The sequence below is a fragment of the Cornus florida genome, unplaced genomic scaffold (genome assembly GCF_030987335.1).
Source record: "Cornus florida cultivar Cherokee Brave unplaced genomic scaffold, ASM3098733v1 CherokeeBrave_3.0.0_Hap2_Chr02, whole genome shotgun sequence".
NCBI lineage: Eukaryota > Viridiplantae > Streptophyta > Magnoliopsida > Cornales > Cornaceae > Cornus > Cornus florida.
The window spans coordinates 18,280,001-18,297,500 of record NW_026775572.1 but is presented as its reverse complement, the minus strand read 5'-3'; the positions used below and the strand labels follow the sequence as shown (position 1 = coordinate 18,297,500).

Sequence of the window (17,500 nt, the reverse complement as noted above, 5' to 3'; positions counted from 1 at the left end):
AATAGACAAAAGAATTGATGGAGCAAAATTTTTGAAATTTTTATTCAATGGAATTATAAATGATCCTAATGATCAAAAAATGAGAAAAAAATCTATTGAAATACAAGAAATCATTAAAAAAGTTCCTCGGTGGTCATACAAATTAATCAACGATTTGGAACAACAACAGGAAAGAGAAAATGAAGAAGACGGGACGGTGCAACAGCAGATTCGCTCAAGAAAAGCGAAACGTGTAGTGATTTTTACTAATAACCAACAAAATATCGATACTGAGACTGAAAATTCTAATCAAAAAGATGAAGTGGCTTTAATACGTTATTCACAACAATCGGATTTTCGTCGAAACATAATCAAAGGTTCTATGCGCGCTCAAAGACGTAAAATAGTTATTGAGGAACTGTTTCAAGCAAATGTGCATTCCCCCCTTTTTTTGGACAGAATAGACAAATCCCTCCTTTTTTCTTTTGATATCTCCAGACTAATGAAACTCATTTTGAAAAATGGGATGGGAAAAAAAGAAGAATTCAAAATTTTAGATTATACAGAAGAACCAATAAAAGAAGGAAAAAAAAAAGAAGAGAACAAACGAAAGGAGAAAACGCGGATAGAAATAGCAGAAGCCTGGGATACCATTCCGCTTGCTCAAGTAATAAGAGGTTCCATGTTAGTAACTCAATCGATTTTTAGAAAATATATTATATTACCTTCATTGATAATAGCTAAAAATATTGGCCGTATTTTATTATTGCAATTTCCCGAGTGGTCTGAGGATTTAAAAGAATGGGCTAGCGAAATGCATGTTAAATGCACCTATAACGGTGTTCAATTATCAGAAACAGAATTTCCGAAAAATTGGTTACTAGATGGTATTCAGATAAAAATCTTATTTCCTTTCTGTCTGAAACCTTGGCACAAACCAAAGCTACGGCCCTTCCATAAAGATCGAATGAAAAAGAAAGGAAAAGTAAAAAAAGCCGATTTTTGTTTTTTAACAGTTTGGGGAATGGAAACCGACCTTCCTTTTGGTTCTCCTCGAAAACGGCCTTCTTTTTTTGAACCCATTTTTAAGGAACTCGAAAATCAAATTGGTCAATTGAAAAATAAGTCTTTTATAGTTCTAAGAGTTTTAAAAGAAAGAATCGAATTCTTTCTAAGGGTGTTAAACGAAACAAAAAAATGGGTTATCAAAAGCATTCTATTTATAAAAAGAATACTAAAAGAACTTTCAAAAGTAAATTTAATTCTATTATTTAGATTGAAAGAAGTAGATGAGTCGAGTGAAACTAAAAAAGAAAAAGATTCTACAATCAACGATCAGAAAATTCATGAATCGTTTAGTCAAATTCGATCTACGAATTGGACAAATTATTCACTGACAGAAAAAAAAATGAAAGATCTAACTGATAGAACAAGCACAATAAGAAATCAAATAGAAAGAATTACAAAAGAGAAAAAAACTAAAACTCCAGGAATAAATATTAGTCCTAACAAAACAAGTTATAATGTTAAAAGATTAGAATCACCAAAAACTATTTGGCAAATGTTAAAAAGAAGAAACGTTCGATTACTCCGTAAATTACATTATTTTATAAAAATTTTCATTGAAAAGATATCCATGGATATCTTTCTATATATCATTAATATTCCCAGAATCAATACACAACTTTTTCTTGCATCATCAACAAACAAAATTATTGATAAATACATTTACAATAATGAAACAAATCAAGAAAGAATTGCTAAAAGAAATAAAACTACAATTCACTTCATTTCCACTATAAAAAAGTCACTTTATAATATTAGTAATAATAATAAAAATTCACAGATTTTTTGTGACTTACCCTCCTTGTCACAAGCATATGTATTTTACAAATTATCCCAAACCCAAGTTATTAACTTGTATAAATTAAGATCTGTTCTTCAATATCACGGAACATCTTTTTTTCTTAAGAATACAATAAAGGATTATTTTGGAACACAAGGTATATTTCATTTCGAATTAAGCCATAAGAAACTTCGGAATTCTGGAATGAATCAATGGAAAAATTGGTTAAAAGGTCATTATCAATACGATTTCTCTCGGATTAAATGGTCTAGATTAATACCACAAAAATGGCGAAATAGAGTCAATCAACGTCGTACAGCTCAAACTAAAGATTTAAACAAACGGGATTCATATGAAAAAGACCAACTAATTCATTACAAAAAACAAAAAGATTATGAAATATATTCATTGCCGAATGAAAAAGACAATTTTCAAAAAAACTATAGATATGATCTTTTATCATATAAATCTATTAATTATGAAAATAAGAGGAACTCATATCTTTATGGATCACCGTTCGAAGTAACTAAGAACCAAGAAATTTCTTATAATTACAATACACATAAACACAAATTATTTGATATGCCGGAGATTACCACTATCAATAATTATCTAGGAGAAGGTGATATTGGGTATATGGGAAAAAATCCGGATAGAAAATATTTTGATTGGAAAATTATCAATTTTTGTCTTAGAAAAAAAGTCGATATTGAAGCATGGATCGAAATAGATACCAACAGTAATAAAAATACTAAAACCGGCACTAAGAATTATCAAATAATTCATCAAAGTGATAAGAAAGATCTTTTTTATCTTCCGATTCATCAAGATCCCGAAAGCAATCCACCCAACCAAAACAAAATCTTTTTAGATTGGATGGGAATGAATGAAGAAATACTAAATCGTCCCATATTGAATCTGGAATTTTGGTTCTTCCCAGAATTTTTGTTACTTTATAATATATATAAAATAAAACCATGGGTTATACCAAGCAAATTGCTTCTTTTAAACTTAACTATAACTGACAATTTGAGTAAAAATAAAAACATCAACGGAAAGCAACAAAGGAATCTTTTTATACCACCGAATAAAAAACAATCTTTTGAATTAAAGATAAAGAATATAAATCAAGCAGAAAACGAAAAAGAACCCGCAGGCCAAGGGGATCTTGGATCAGATGCACAAAACAAAAAATATCTTGGGTCCCCTCTCTCAAACCAACAAAACGATATTGAAGAAGAGTATCCGGAATCAGATATGAAAAAACGTACAAATAAAAAACAATACAAGAATAACACGGAAGCAGAACTCCATTTCTTCTTGAACAAGTATTTGCTTTTTCAATTGAGATGGAATGAGACTTTGAATCAAAGAATGATCAATAATATCAAAGTATATTGTCTCCTGCTTAGACTGAGAAATCCAAAAGAAATTGCTATATTCTCGATTCAAAGAAGAGAAATAAGTCTGGATATAATGCTGATTCAAAAGAATTTAACTCTTACAGAATTGATGAAAAAGGGAATATTGATTATCGAACCCGTTCGTCTGTTTTTAAAAAACGACGGACAATTTATTATGTATCAAACCCTCGGTATTTCATTGGTTCATAAGAGTAAGCACAAAACTAATCAAAGATACCGAGAAAAAGAATATCTTGATAAGAAGAACTTTGATGAATTCATTGCAAAACATCAAAAGATAACTGGAAATATAGACAAAAATCATTATGATTTGCTTATTCCTGAAAATATTTTATCATCTAGACGTTGTAGAGAGTTGAGAATTCTAATTTGTTTCAATTCAAAGAATAGAAATGGTATGGATAGAAATCCAGTATTTTGCAACGGGAACAGCATAAAAGACTGGGGTCCATTTTTGGATGAAAATCCGCATCTTGATAGCGAGAAAAATAAATTAATTAAATTAAAGTTTTTCCTTTGGCCCAATTATCGATTAGAAGATTTAGCTTGTATGAATCGTTATTGGTTTGATACCAATAATGGAAGTCGTTTCAGTATGTTAAGGATACATATGTATCCACGATTGAAACTTTGTTGATGGTACATTTTTCCTCTATATCCTCTATCATATCTAGTATCTAAAAGCAAACAAAACAAATGCGCACATGCCTTGTCTTACACTAATATACGATACCAATTCAATGACGTATCCATTCGATATAGAAATGAATCTTCTTTATTTTAGGCCTAAATTATTCTCTTTCGTAAGTGCAGAAATGTATTATCCTTTTGTATTCCTATCCGACTCCAATTTTAAATTGAATTGATTATTGATTCATTTTACTTGATAAAATTGGAGTCCATAAAGAAATTTAGATTATTGTGTATATCAGATTAAAATGACTAGCCTTATTATTATTACTGATCGGTAAAATTAATATATGTAAAAGGGGGGTTCTTTTATGGTAAAAAATCCATTCATCTCGGTTATTTCCCAAGAAAAAGAAGAAAAGAGGGGGTCCGTTGAATTTCAAGTATTCGTGTTCACCAATAAGATACAGAGACTTACTTCCCATTTGGAATTGCACAAAAAAGACTATTTATCTCAGAGGGGTCTGCGGAAAATTCTGGGAAAACGTCAACGGCTATTGGCTTATTTGTCAAAAAAAAATAGAGTACGTTATAAAGAATTAATTAGTCAGTTGGGTATTCGAGAGACAAAAACTCGTTAATTTGATGAGTCATTTTGAATTATTCGCTTAATTTTTGATGAACTTCTTTTCGCTTTCAGCAATTCATGGAAGAATGAATCAGGGAAAAACTTATGACTGCAACAGCTACAAGAAAAGACCTCATGATAGTCAATATGGGCCCTCAACACCCATCAATGCATGGTGTTCTTCGACTCATCGTTACTCTAGATGGTGAAGATGTTATTGACTGTGAACCAATATTGGGTTATTTACACAGAGGGATGGAAAAGATTGCGGAAAACCGAACAATTATACAATATTTGCCTTATGTAACACGTTGGGATTATTTAGCTACTATGTTCACAGAAGCAATAACCGTAAATGCACCAGAGCAGTTAGGAAATATTCAAGTACCCAAAAGGGCTAGCTATATCAGAGTAATTATGTTGGAATTAAGTCGTATAGCTTCTCATTTGTTATGGCTTGGCCCCTTTATGGCCGATATTGGTGCGCAGACCCCCTTCTTCTATATTTTTCGAGAAAGAGAATTAATATATGACCTATTCGAAGCTGCTACCGGTATGCGAATGATGCATAATTATTTTCGTATCGGAGGAGTAGCTGCTGATCTACCTCATGGTTGGATAGATAAATGTTTGGATTTTTGCGATTATTTTTTAACAGGGGTTGCTGAATATCAAAAGCTTATTACGCGGAATCCTATTTTTTTAGAACGAGTTGAGGGGGTGGGCATTATTGGAGGCGAAGAGGCAATAAATTGGGGTTTATCAGGACCAATGCTGCGAGCTTCTGGAATACAATGGGATCTTCGTAAAGTTGATCATTATGAGTGTTACGATGAATTTGACTGGGAAGTCCAATGGCAAAAAGAGGGGGATTTATTAGCTCGTTATTTAGTACGAATCGGTGAAATGAAAGAATCCATAAAAATTATTCAACAGGCTCTAGAAGGAATTCCGGGGGGGCCCTATGAGAATTTAGAAATCCGACGCTTTGATAAAGTAAGGAATCCCGAATGGAATGATTTTGAATATCGATTTATTAGTAAAAAACCTTCTCCAACTTTTGAATTGTCGAACCAAGAACTTTATGTAAGAGTCGAAGCCCCAAAAGGGGAATTGGGAATTTTTCTCATAGGAGATCAGAGTGTTTTTCCTTGGAGATGGAAAATTCGCCCACCAGGTTTTATCAATTTGCAAATTCTTCCTCAGTTAGTTAAAAAAATGAAATTGGCCGATATTATGACGATCCTAGGTAGCATAGATATCATTATGGGAGAAGTTGATCGTTGAAATGATAATTGATACAACAGAAGTACAAGCTATCAATTCTTTTTCCAGATTGGAATCGTTAAAAGAGGTCTATGAGATCATATGGATGCTTGTCCCTATTTTGACTCTTGTATTAGGAATCACAATAGGTGTACTAGTAATTGTTTGGTTAGAAAGAGAAATATCAGCAGGAATACAACAACGTATTGGACCTGAATATGCCGGCCCTTTGGGAATTCTTCAAGCTCTAGCAGATGGGACAAAATTACTTTTCAAAGAGAACCTTCTTCCATCTAGAGGAGATCCTCGTTTATTCAGTATCGGACCATCCATAGCAGTTATATCAATTTTACTAAGTTATTTAGTAATTCCTTTTGGCTATCGCCTTGTTCTAGCCGATCTCAGTATTGGTGTTTTTTTATGGATTGCTATTTCAAGTATTGCTCCTGTTGGACTTCTTATGTCAGGATATGGATCAAATAATAAATATTCCTTTTTAGGTGGTCTGCGAGCTGCTGCTCAATCAATTAGTTATGAAATACCATTAACTCTATGTGTGTTATCAATATCTCTACGTGTGATTCGTTGAGACAAAAACTTTCCCTATTTCCTTGCTTTATAGGAAAGAAGTTAAATGCGTTGAATACATATTTTCATATTTTTTATTCAACATTTGGGTTAATGAATTAAACCAGATAGTTATATGAGTGAGAAAAACAGCTTTTAAATTCGCAGTAAAAAGATTGAGTCTCATTTCCTATGTACAAGAGTTAAGTGAAAGTAAACATAAACAGTAGAGGCTGCTTACCCCAAGATTGGTTGATTAGTCATCATGTCTTGAAGCGGGTTCAAAAGATCAACTGGATGGGGTTTTTATTATTTATTACCAGACATGTATTATTATAATGGGGGATTGGGCAAAAATGAGTGGATGGTTAGGAACACCAAGGTACACAAAGGATTAGTAATAGAGATTATGTAAGTTATCCAACAGGATATTTCTGCATAAAAGGAATTCTAATTGGGACTTTAAGTTGGTAGAAACGATCAAGCAGTACTCCCCACGATTCCGATCCAGAGTATGCTCCTATCCACCGATTCGGTAAATAACTATCAGGAACGAAGTAATCCTCTATTTATTTTTTTTGAAAGCCCCCCTTTTCTGAGAAAGGAGAATAGGAACGAAAAAATAAATAAAATAGAAAGAATTTCATTGCAATAGAAAAAAGGAAAAATCTTTTTTTATTCTTTCTTTCCTATATACATATTTAGAGAGACGGGCTTTTTATCATGATTCATGAACTAATGTAATGTCTAATTCTTTAACTAATGTAATGTCTAATTCTTTTTCGTAATTGAAAATGGTAGGTTGAAATATGTATGGATATTGCTACAAAAAGTATTTTATTGAAAGATTAAGTTATTACTCATACACAACAAAAAAAGAAAAATTATTAAAAGATGAGATCAATTCAGAAGCACTTTTTTTATTTATTATAAATAGAGCAGACAGAATTCCATTGGTCTAATTCGGGACCTTACGATAGATTTTGACTCTATCTATCCTACAAACATATCAAGATAAATAATATTGAATGCGTCCTTAGATTTATTTGTGACCCTCGAGGAGCCGTATGAGGTGAAAATCTCATGTACGGTTCTGTAATAGCGATGGAAACAGTGATGTTATCACCGACTATGATTATCTAACAGTTCAAGTACAGTTGATATAGTTGAAGCACAGTCAAAATATGGGTTTTGGGGATGGAATTTGTGGCGTCAACCTATAGGGTTTATCATTTTTCTAATTTCTTCCCTAGCGGAATGTGAAAGATTACCTTTTGATTTACCAGAAGCGGAAGAGGAGTTAGTAGCGGGTTATCAAACCGAATACTCAGGTATCAAATTTGGTTTGTTTTACGTTGCTTCCTATCTAAATCTACTAGTTTCTTCATTATTTGTAACAGTTCTTTACTTGGGCGGTTGGAATCTTTCTATTCCGTACATACTCGTTCCTGAGCTTTTTGAAATAAATAAAGCGGGTATAGTCTTTGGAACAATAATTAGCATCTTTATTACATTAGCTAAAACTTATTTGTTCTTGTTCATTTCTATCACAACAAGATGGACTTTACCGAGGCTGAGAATGGACCAACTATTAAATCTTGGATGGAAATTTCTTTTACCTATTTCTCTAGGTAATCTATTATTAACAACTTCTTCCCAACTTATGTCACTGTAAAGGAATACGATATTCACGACTTGTCTCAAACAAGAGAAAGAAACAGGCATAAAATTTTTTATAGATATTCGCGATATGTTCCCTATGGTAACTGGGTTCATGAATTATGGTCAACAAACAATACGGGCTGCAAGATACATTGGTCAAAGTTTCATGATTACCTTATCCCATGCGAATCGTTTACCCGTAACTATTCAATACCCCTATGAAAAATTAATCACATCGGAGCGTTTCCGCGGCCGAATCCACTTTGAATTTGATAAATGCATTGCTTGTGAAGTATGTGTTCGCGTATGTCCTATAGATCTACCTGTTGTTGATTGGAAATTGGAAACGGATATTCGAAAGAAACGATTGCTTAATTACAGTATTGATTTCGGAATCTGTATATTTTGTGGTAATTGCGTTGAGTATTGTCCAACAAATTGTTTATCGATGACTGAAGAATATGAACTTTCTACGTATGATCGTCACGAATTGAATTATAATCAAATTGCTTTGGGTCGTTTACCAATATCGGTAATTGACGATTCCACGGTTCGAACAATTTGGAATTCGCCTCAAATAAAAAATGACTAAACCCCTTGATTCAAGAGCAATTCCCAATTACTAAGGTTAAGTTTTGATCTAAACGAATACGGTTTTTGTTTGGTCAATAACTAAAAATCCAAACTATTGATTAGTTGGTGAGAACCGCGGCTCAATTTGGATAGAAAATCTATTTCTATATTTTATTCCATATTCGTAATGATTTCAAAATATATAGTTTCAAACTATCCTTTCGGATAAAGAATGAGATTTCTGTACCTAATACGCACTCATTAAGATTGAATTCAATTAACAATTAAGAAATCTCATAAAAAAATATAGAGTCACCTTTTTCCTGGTCAGGTCAATAAAGTCATGAAATATTTCGATTTATTTATTTCTTATTTTACATAGAATGGATTTACCTGGACCAATACATGATTTTCTTTTAGTTTTTCTGGGATTGGGTATTATATTGGGAGGTCTGGGAGTAGTATTACTTAACAATACAATTTTTTCCGCCTTTTCATTGGGATTGGTTCTTGTTTGTATCTCCCTATTCTATATTCTATCTAATTCCCATTTTGTAGCCGCTGCGCAACTTCTTATTTACGTAGGAGCTATAAATATTTTAATCATATTTGCTGTGATGTTCATGAATGGTTCAGAATATCACAAAGATTTTTATCTTTGGACCGTTGGGGATGGGGTTACTTCGATGGTTTGTACAAGTATTTTTGTTTCACTAATTACTACTATTCTAGATACGTCATGGTACGGGATTATTTGGACTACAAGATCAAACCAGATTCTAGAACAAGATTTGATAAATAATAGTCAACAAATTGGGATTCATTTATCAACAGATTTTTTTCTTCCATTTGAACTCATTTCAATAATTCTTTTAGTTGCTTTAATAGGCGCAATTGCTGTAGCCCGTCAATAATAAATTTTTAGAACTAAGAATCAAAATCCAATTTTGTTCTAGGTTATCACATTTATTTCCCTTCAATTCTATTTGAATTCGTGTATAAAATAGAAATGCTTTTAGTTTGATCTATTACTAATATATTCATTCCATACTTGTTATATTCGAGTCAATCGAATCGGTTGAATTGTTGTTCATATTGAAATAAATCGAGATCAATAAGGAGTTGGTTAATGATGCTCGAACATGTCCTTATTTTGAGTGCCTATTTATTTTCTATCGGTATCTATGGATTGATTACAAGTCGAAATATGGTTAGAGCCCTTATGTGTCTTGAACTTATATTGAATGCAGTTAATATAAATTTTGTAACATTTTCTGATTTTTTTGATAGTCGTCAATTAAAAGGAACCATTTTTGCAATTTTTGTTATAGCTATTGCAGCCGCTGAAGCAGCTATTGGACTGGCTATTGTTTCGTCAATTTATCGTAATCGAAAATCAACTCGTATCAACCAATCGAATTTGTTGAATAAGTAAAGGTAGTATTAATTATATAAATTCTAATAATCGTTGATTAATTTAGCATGTCTGCTACGTAAGATATAGTCGTGCTTGCAAAAAGGTAGGAAATTAAAGTATCTTGGTGTTCTCTTTCATAAGTCAATCCAGAAGTAAACTAATTAAAAAAATTCTGATAAATCATTGATTCGTCTGGTATCGAAATATATGATTCGTTTATAAGTTTACTAGATCGAAATTTTGTGATGTTCAAAAATGTATAGATCCCATGTCACATTCAGTAAAGATTTATGATACATGTATCGGGTGTACTCAATGTGTCCGAGCTTACCCCACAGATGTATTAGAAATGATACCTTGGGACGGATGTAAAGCGAAGCAAATTGCTTCTGCTCCAAGAACAGAAGACTGTGTCGGTTGTAAGAGATGTGAATCCGCTTGTCCAACGGATTTCTTGAGTGTTCGAGTTTATTTATGGCATGAAACAACTCGCAGCATGGGTCTAGCTTATTGATACGTTCTATAAAACTCCACTTGAATCCATTTGATTTTTTTTTACCGACAAAAACCCGTACTCGAAAATAAAATATTTTGAGTACGGGTTTTTCTGGTCCAAATGTATCTTGTCATTACCACGAATGATTTTCCTTGGTTAACAATAATTGTAGTTTTGCCAATAGCCGCGGGTTCTTTAATTTTCTTTCTTCCCCATAGAGGAAATAGGGTAATTAAGTGGTATACTATTTGTATATGTATATTAGAGCTCCTTCTAACAACCTATGCATTCTGTTATCATTTCCAATCAGACGATCCATTAATCCAACTAGTGGAGGATTATAAATGGATCGATTTTTTTGATTTCCACTGGCGATTGGGAATAGATGGACTTTCTATAGGACCCATTTTACTGACAGGATTCATTACTACTTTAGCTACTTTAGCGGCTTGGCCAGTTACTCGGGATTCTCGATTATTCCATTTCCTGATGTTAGCAATGTACAGCGGTCAAATAGGATCATTTTCTTCTCGGGACCTTTTGCTTTTTTTTATCATGTGGGAGTTAGAATTAATTCCCGTTTATCTACTTTTATCCATGTGGGGAGGAAAAAAGCGTCTCTATTCAGCTACAAAATTTATTTTGTACACTGCGGGGGGTTCCATTTTTCTCTTAATGGGAGTTCTGGGTGTCGGTTTATATGGTTCTAATGAACCAACATTAAATTTTGAAACATCGGCTAATCAATCGTATCCTGTGGTATTGGAAATAATATTCTATATTGGGTTTTTTATTGCGTTTGCTGTCAAATCACCGATTATACCCCTACATACATGGTTACCAGATACCCATGGAGAAGCACATTACAGTACCTGTATGCTTCTAGCTGGAATCTTATTAAAAATGGGAGCATATGGATTGGTTCGGATCAATATGGAATTATTACCGCACGCTCATTCTATATTTTCTCCTTGGTTTATCATAGTAGGTACAACGCAAATAATCTACGCAGCTTCAACATCCCTTGGCCAACGTAATTTAAAAAAAAGAATAGCCTATTCTTCTGTATCTCATATGGGTTTCATAATTATAGGAATAGGCTCTATAACCGATACGGGACTCAATGGAGCCATTTTACAAATAATCTCTCATGGATTTATTGGTGCCGCGCTTTTTTTCTTGGCAGGAACGAGTTATGATAGAATACGTCTTGCTTATCTCGACGAAATGGGCGGAATAGCTATCCTAATGCCAAAAATATTCACAATGTTCAGTAGCTTTTCGATGGCTTCTCTTGCATTACCGGGCATGAGTGGTTTTGTTGCAGAATTGATAGTATTTTTTGGAATAATTACCAGCCAAAAGTATCTTTTAATGACAAAAATACTAATTACTTTTGTAATGGCAATTGGGATGATATTAACTCCTATTTATTCATTATCTATGTCACGTCAGATGTTCTATGGATACAAGCTATTTAATGCTCCAAACTCTTATTTTTTTGATTCTGGACCGCGAGAGTTATTTGTTTCGATCTCTATCTTTTTACCTGTCATAGGTATTGGTATTTACCCCGATTTTGTTCTTTCACTATCAGTTGACAAGGTCGAACTTATTCTATCTAATTATTTTTCTAGATAGTTTTCATGAATAAAACAAAAAATAAAAAAAAAATCCTATGATTTTAAAAATCATTCGTTGTGCGATGAAAAAAAAGAAGTTTTTTTGTATTCTCTTAAGTTAAGTAAAAACAAAAAGGAATTTGAATTTTAACCATATATGTTTGGTGTTTGTGAGAACCATGTGAATCACTACACTACTTGATTCAAATGGTTCTCGCCGGCTTACACGAAGTTTTTTATATACACTGTACTCTGCTTGTATTCGTCAGGGCCCTTCTTGAATTCAACTAGACGTTAATGTAAATGAACCATAACTATGCAGCCCTATTCCTAATAGATTGACTCCAAAATAGCATATCCAAATTATAAGAAAGCCTATAGAAGCCACAATTGCGGAATTTGCACCCTGCAAATTTTTATTTGTTCGAGTATGTAAATAAATCGCGAATATGGTCCAAGTAATAAATGCCCAAGTTTCCTTTGGGTCCCAATTCCAATATGATCCCCATGCCTCATTAGCCCATACTGCTCCCGAAAGAATCCCTATGGTTAAAAAAATAAACCCTAGACTAATAACACGATAACTCCAATGATCTAATTGTTGAATCAATTGGGACCTGTAATAATTCCCAGCAGAAAAAAAAGAAGTATTTCCCAAAACATTGCTTTTTTTATTTATGTATTGGATTTCACCAAAGGAAAATGACTCATTTAATAAATGATTGCTTTTACAAAAAATCTTTATGTCTTTTCGAAATGTAATGACTAGAAGCGCTACTGATAATAATGATCCGCATAAAAGAGCTGCATAGCCCAATACCATCATACTTACGTGCATTATTAACCACTCGGATTCGAGAGCGGGTACTAATATTGTGGATTGATGTATTTCAGTTAAAAGGCCTGAAGTAGCAAAGCCTTGGGTAAAAATAGCACTCGGTGCGGTTATTGCGCTTAAATGATTTTTCTTTTTTTTTGAAATACGGAACTATGTGAATAATAGAGAAACTCCATGAAAGAAAAATTAATGATTCATATAAATCACTTAACGGGAAATGCCCCGAATAAATCCACCGAGTGACTAATAATCCTGTTATACAGAAAAGGGCAGCTATCATGCCCTTTTCTGACGAATCATATAGTCTTACGATTTCATCGACTAATAAGGTTATCAAATGAATTGTAATTACGATTGAAACGATCGAAAAGGAGATATGAGTTAATATATGCTCTAAAGTTGAAAATATCATAAAAAATCTTTAAAAAAAAGAGGAATCCCTCAATTACGGAAGGGAAATCAGGAATTGAGTTCATTATAGGATCTATTGTATCTTTTTTAGAAGATGGCATGCCGCCACTCGGACTCGAACCGAGATGCTCTAGCACTGCTTCCTAAGAGCAGCGTGTCTACCGATTTCACCATAGCGGCTTGCTCGAACTCATAATAGCCTATTCATATTCAATCGTCGAGATTAAAGGGGTCAAGTCAATGCAATATTTTTTAAGAAAGATTTAAAATGATGAATAAAAATTCGTTCAAATCGGGATTTGAAGGTTCAGTATTTTCATGTAGGGTGTCAGTTTTATTTAACTTAGGGCTTTCGTGTAGTTTATGCTCTCTTAGAATTAATTGAACTGTTGTAACTAGATAGTTCTGCCCTCAATCCAAGGATAGAACTCAAAATAAAATGTCTTTTCTCATTTTCATTTTTTAATGATTCATTTCTCATTTATTTGATTTCATAAATCTGAAACAAAAAAATGCATTTTATCAATGAACAAAAAATAGGATCTATTTTGAATCACTTAAAAATTAACACATTTTTGTACATAATATCGCCTTTTACCGATTAGGTTGAAAGCGAGAGGCATATGAGGGTATAGATAGTAATTAAAAGAAATAATGATTCGGAAAGTTACAAACAAAATTTGAAACTTAATGAATTAGTTTCAATGACCCTTTCATTTTGAATAAAGATCTTATATTTGCCCTTTTCCAAATATAGAAAGAAAGAAAACGTTTTTATTTTTTATTATTGTGATTGTGACAAGCGGGTCGATGGGGAAAATAAGAATCCCCACCCCGAAAATGATAAAATATACTAAAAAGAAAGGGAAAACCCCATATCTTATCTTTATTCGTTTTTTCAAACACAAAGGTATTATTTTTAGAATTCGGTAAAGAGACAAATTATTATTATATATATCAGAAAAGCAAGACGAATTCTATTTCATATTGATTAGTCCAATACAGTAAGTAATGGAAATTATTAATTATATTATAAATAAAATTAGCCAATTTTTCGAGTCAAGTTGATTCAGATTATTCCAACGTTTGATTATTTATTTGTTTGTCGCACAAAAAAACTTTTTGAATTTCCGGTAGAAAGGGATTTCGCTAACGAAAAGGCTTTTAGCGCTGCCCAATATCCCTTCTTTTTCCACATATTTTTTCGAATACGCTTTTTTGATATAGAAGTACGTTTTTTTGGAACTGCCATTTTAAAATTACGAGATCACTCATTGTTATAGTTGGATGTGAAAGACATCTATTGTTCAAAACGAATTGTTCTTTACTATTCATTATCTATCTATTTATTCTCTAGATAATATTCTCTTCATAAAAAATAAATATAGATATGTGAAAATCGTATAAAATATTACTAAAAAAAAAAAAAAGAATATGATATATGATTATTATGTGATTTAAAAAAATTGTTTTTTCTATTCCCTACAATATCTGGAAGAAAGAAAAATTTGTACTGATTGGTATCTTTATTTCTCATTCTTTCTCACTTAAATCTATATCTGTAGAATCCGATATATCATAGAAACGAAATTGGTTGAAGTTTATAAAATCCAACCTCCATTTCTGTTTCTGTCTATTTTCTGCGTTCGATATTTCATTTACATGTAATAAAATACATCAAAAAGTTTAAGAAACCAACTTTTCCCTACTGAAAAAACTTTCATCTTTTTTTCTATTAATTGGTCAAGCCCGAGGAAGGGGTATTTCTAATTTCACTTTTCAAATTTGAATGGGACTGGTAATTAATCTGTTAAAAGATACGTGACATAATACTAGTTAATAATTTTGAATAAACTAACTACAATGGCGAGTTCTTATCTCATTAGGCCAAGTTGTTGATCTTAGTTGATCCTATGATTAATATCAGAATCAAAGACCTTTTTTTGGTATAATTCTTCATCCTTGCTCTATGGGAGAGAAATTTTTGTAATAATACTAAAAATTGTAAGTTTTTCTATCTTCATAAATATCTTAATTAAGAACTAAGTATTCACTTTTTACTAGTAATTTATTTGACCAATTCTCATTTTTTGATTTGAATATTTGAAGTATTTAGGAAAGACTCAAAATAAATAAGAATAGAAAATTCTAAAATTCTCTTTAAGTTAGTTTAAGTTAGTGCATATCTTTATTTTTTTTATTGACTCCTTTCGAAAAAGGCAAGATCTGGCGAATCGGAAACAATTAATTACTTTTTATTTTTTATGGAACATACATATCAATATGCGTGGATCATACCTTTGATTCCACTTCCAGTTCCTATGTTAATAGGAGTGGGGCTTCTTCTTTTTCCGACGGCAACAAAAAATCTCCGTCGTATATGGGCTTTTCCTAGTGTTCTATTGTTAAGTATAGTCATGATTTTTTCGATCGATCTGTCTATTCAGCAAATGAATAGCAGTTCTATCTATCAATATGTATGGTCTTGGATCATCAATAATGATTTTTCTTTAGAATTGGGCTACGTAATCGATCCACTTACTTCTATTATGTCAATATTAATTACTAGTGTTGGAATTATGGTTCTTATTTATAGTGATAATTATATGTCTCATGATCAAGGATATTTGAGATTTTTTGCTTATATGAGTTTTTTCAGTACTTCCATGTTGGGATTAGTTACTAGTTCAAATTTGATACAAATTTATATTTTTTGGGAATTGGTTGGAATGTGTTCCTATTTATTAATAGGATTTTGGTTCACACGACCGGTTGCGGCAAATGCTTGTCAAAAAGCGTTTGTAACTAATCGTGTAGGGGATTTTGGTTTATTATTAGGAATTTTAGGTTTTTATTGGATAACAGGTAGTTTTGAATTTCGGGATTTATTCGAAATAGTAAATAACTTGATTTTAAAAAATGAGGTCAATTTATCATTTATTACTGTGTGTGCCGTTCTAGTATTTGCCGGTGCAGTTGCTAAATCTGCACAATTCCCCCTTCATGTATGGTTACCTGATGCCATGGAAGGGCCTACTCCTATTTCGGCTCTTATACACGCTGCTACTATGGTAGCGGCAGGAGTTTTTATTGTAGCTCGGCTTCTTCCTCTTTTCACAGTCATACCTTACATACTGAATCTAATATCTTTGATAGGTATAATAACAGTATTATTAGGCGCTACTTTAGCTCTTGCTCAAAAAGACATTAAGAGAAGTTTAGCCTACTCTACAATGTCTCAGTTGGGTTATATGATGTTAGCTCTAGGTATGGGGTCTTATCGAACTGCTTTATTTCATTTGATTACCCATGCATATTCGAAAGCATTATTGTTTTTAGGATCCGGATCTGTTATTCATTCAATGGAAACTATTGTTGGATATTCTCCGGATAAAAGTCAGAATATGGTTCTTATGGGGGGTTTAACAAAACATGTACCAATCACAAAAATTTCTTTTTTATTAGGTACACTTTCTCTTTGTGGTATTCCACCTCTTGCTTGTTTTTGGTCCAAAGATGAAATTCTTAATGATAGTTGGTTGTATTCACCAATTTTTGCAATAATAGCTTGCTCTACAGCAGGATTAACCGCATTTTATATGTTTCGGATCTATTTACTTACTTTTGAGGGTCATTTAAACGTTCATTTTCAAAATTATAGCGGCAAAAAAAATACCCCGTTCTATTCAATATCTCTATGGGGTAAAGTAGGCTCGAAAACAATTAACAAAAATTTTCGCTTATTAACTTTATTAACAATGAATAATAATGAAAGTGCTTCGTTTTTTTCAAAGAAGACATATCGAATTGAGGAGAATATAAGAAAGATGACACGAACCTTTATTACTATTTCTCATTTTTGCAATAAGAACACTTATTCATATCCTTATGAGTCGGACAATACTATGTTATTTCCTCTGCTTGTATTAGCCCTATTCACTTTGTTCGTTGGATCCATAGGAATTCCTTTCAATCACGAAGGAGTGGATTTGGATATATTATCCAAATGGTTAAATCCGGCTATAAACCTTTTACATCAAAATTCGAATGATTTGATGGATTGGTATGAATTTGTGAAAGATGCAATTTTTTCAGTTAGTATAGCTTATTTTGGAATTTTTATAGCATCTTTTTTATATAA

The 17,500-nt window shown here is 32.3% G+C and overlaps 5 protein-coding genes across 5 annotated transcripts in view; 4 read left to right on the top strand and 1 right to left on the bottom strand.

Annotated features, from left to right (window-relative positions):
- LOC132296639 (protein TIC 214-like) overlaps positions 1-4,461 on the top strand; it is a 5,775-nt gene extending 1,314 nt beyond the window's left edge. Inside the window, exon 1 of the mRNA XM_059794820.1 lies at positions 1-4,461. This exon is cut by the window's left edge and continues 1,314 nt beyond it. Within this exon, the coding sequence (XP_059650803.1) occupies positions 1-3,886 (3,886 nt within the window). The 3' untranslated portion in view covers positions 3,887-4,461.
- Positions 4,462-4,587: 126 nt separating this feature from the next.
- LOC132296649 (NAD(P)H-quinone oxidoreductase subunit H, chloroplastic-like) lies at positions 4,588-5,794 on the top strand. Its single transcript, XM_059794829.1, has one exon. It carries the CDS (start codon positions 4,613-4,615, stop codon positions 5,792-5,794), a length of 1,182 nt encoding a protein of 393 aa, XP_059650812.1. The 5' UTR covers positions 4,588-4,612.
- Position 5,795: 1 nt separating this feature from the next.
- LOC132296657 (NAD(P)H-quinone oxidoreductase subunit 1, chloroplastic-like) lies at positions 5,796-7,261 on the top strand. Its single transcript, XM_059794836.1, has one exon. It carries the CDS (start codon positions 5,796-5,798, stop codon positions 6,360-6,362), a length of 567 nt encoding a protein of 188 aa, XP_059650819.1. The 3' UTR covers positions 6,363-7,261.
- Positions 7,262-7,958: 697 nt separating this feature from the next.
- LOC132296661 (NAD(P)H-quinone oxidoreductase subunit I, chloroplastic) lies at positions 7,959-9,681 on the top strand. Its single transcript, XM_059794837.1, has one exon. The coding sequence runs from the start codon at positions 8,091-8,093 to the stop codon at positions 8,592-8,594; it is 504 nt and encodes a 167-aa protein (XP_059650820.1). The 5' UTR covers positions 7,959-8,090; the 3' UTR covers positions 8,595-9,681.
- A 3,551-nt stretch (positions 9,682-13,232) lies between these two features.
- LOC132296650 (putative protein TIC 214 N-terminal part) overlaps positions 13,233-17,500 on the bottom strand; it is an 11,473-nt gene continuing 7,205 nt past the window's right edge. The window contains exon 1 of the mRNA XM_059794830.1: positions 13,233-17,500. This exon is cut by the window's right edge and continues 7,205 nt beyond it. The gene's annotated coding sequence lies outside the window, so the exon portion shown is untranslated.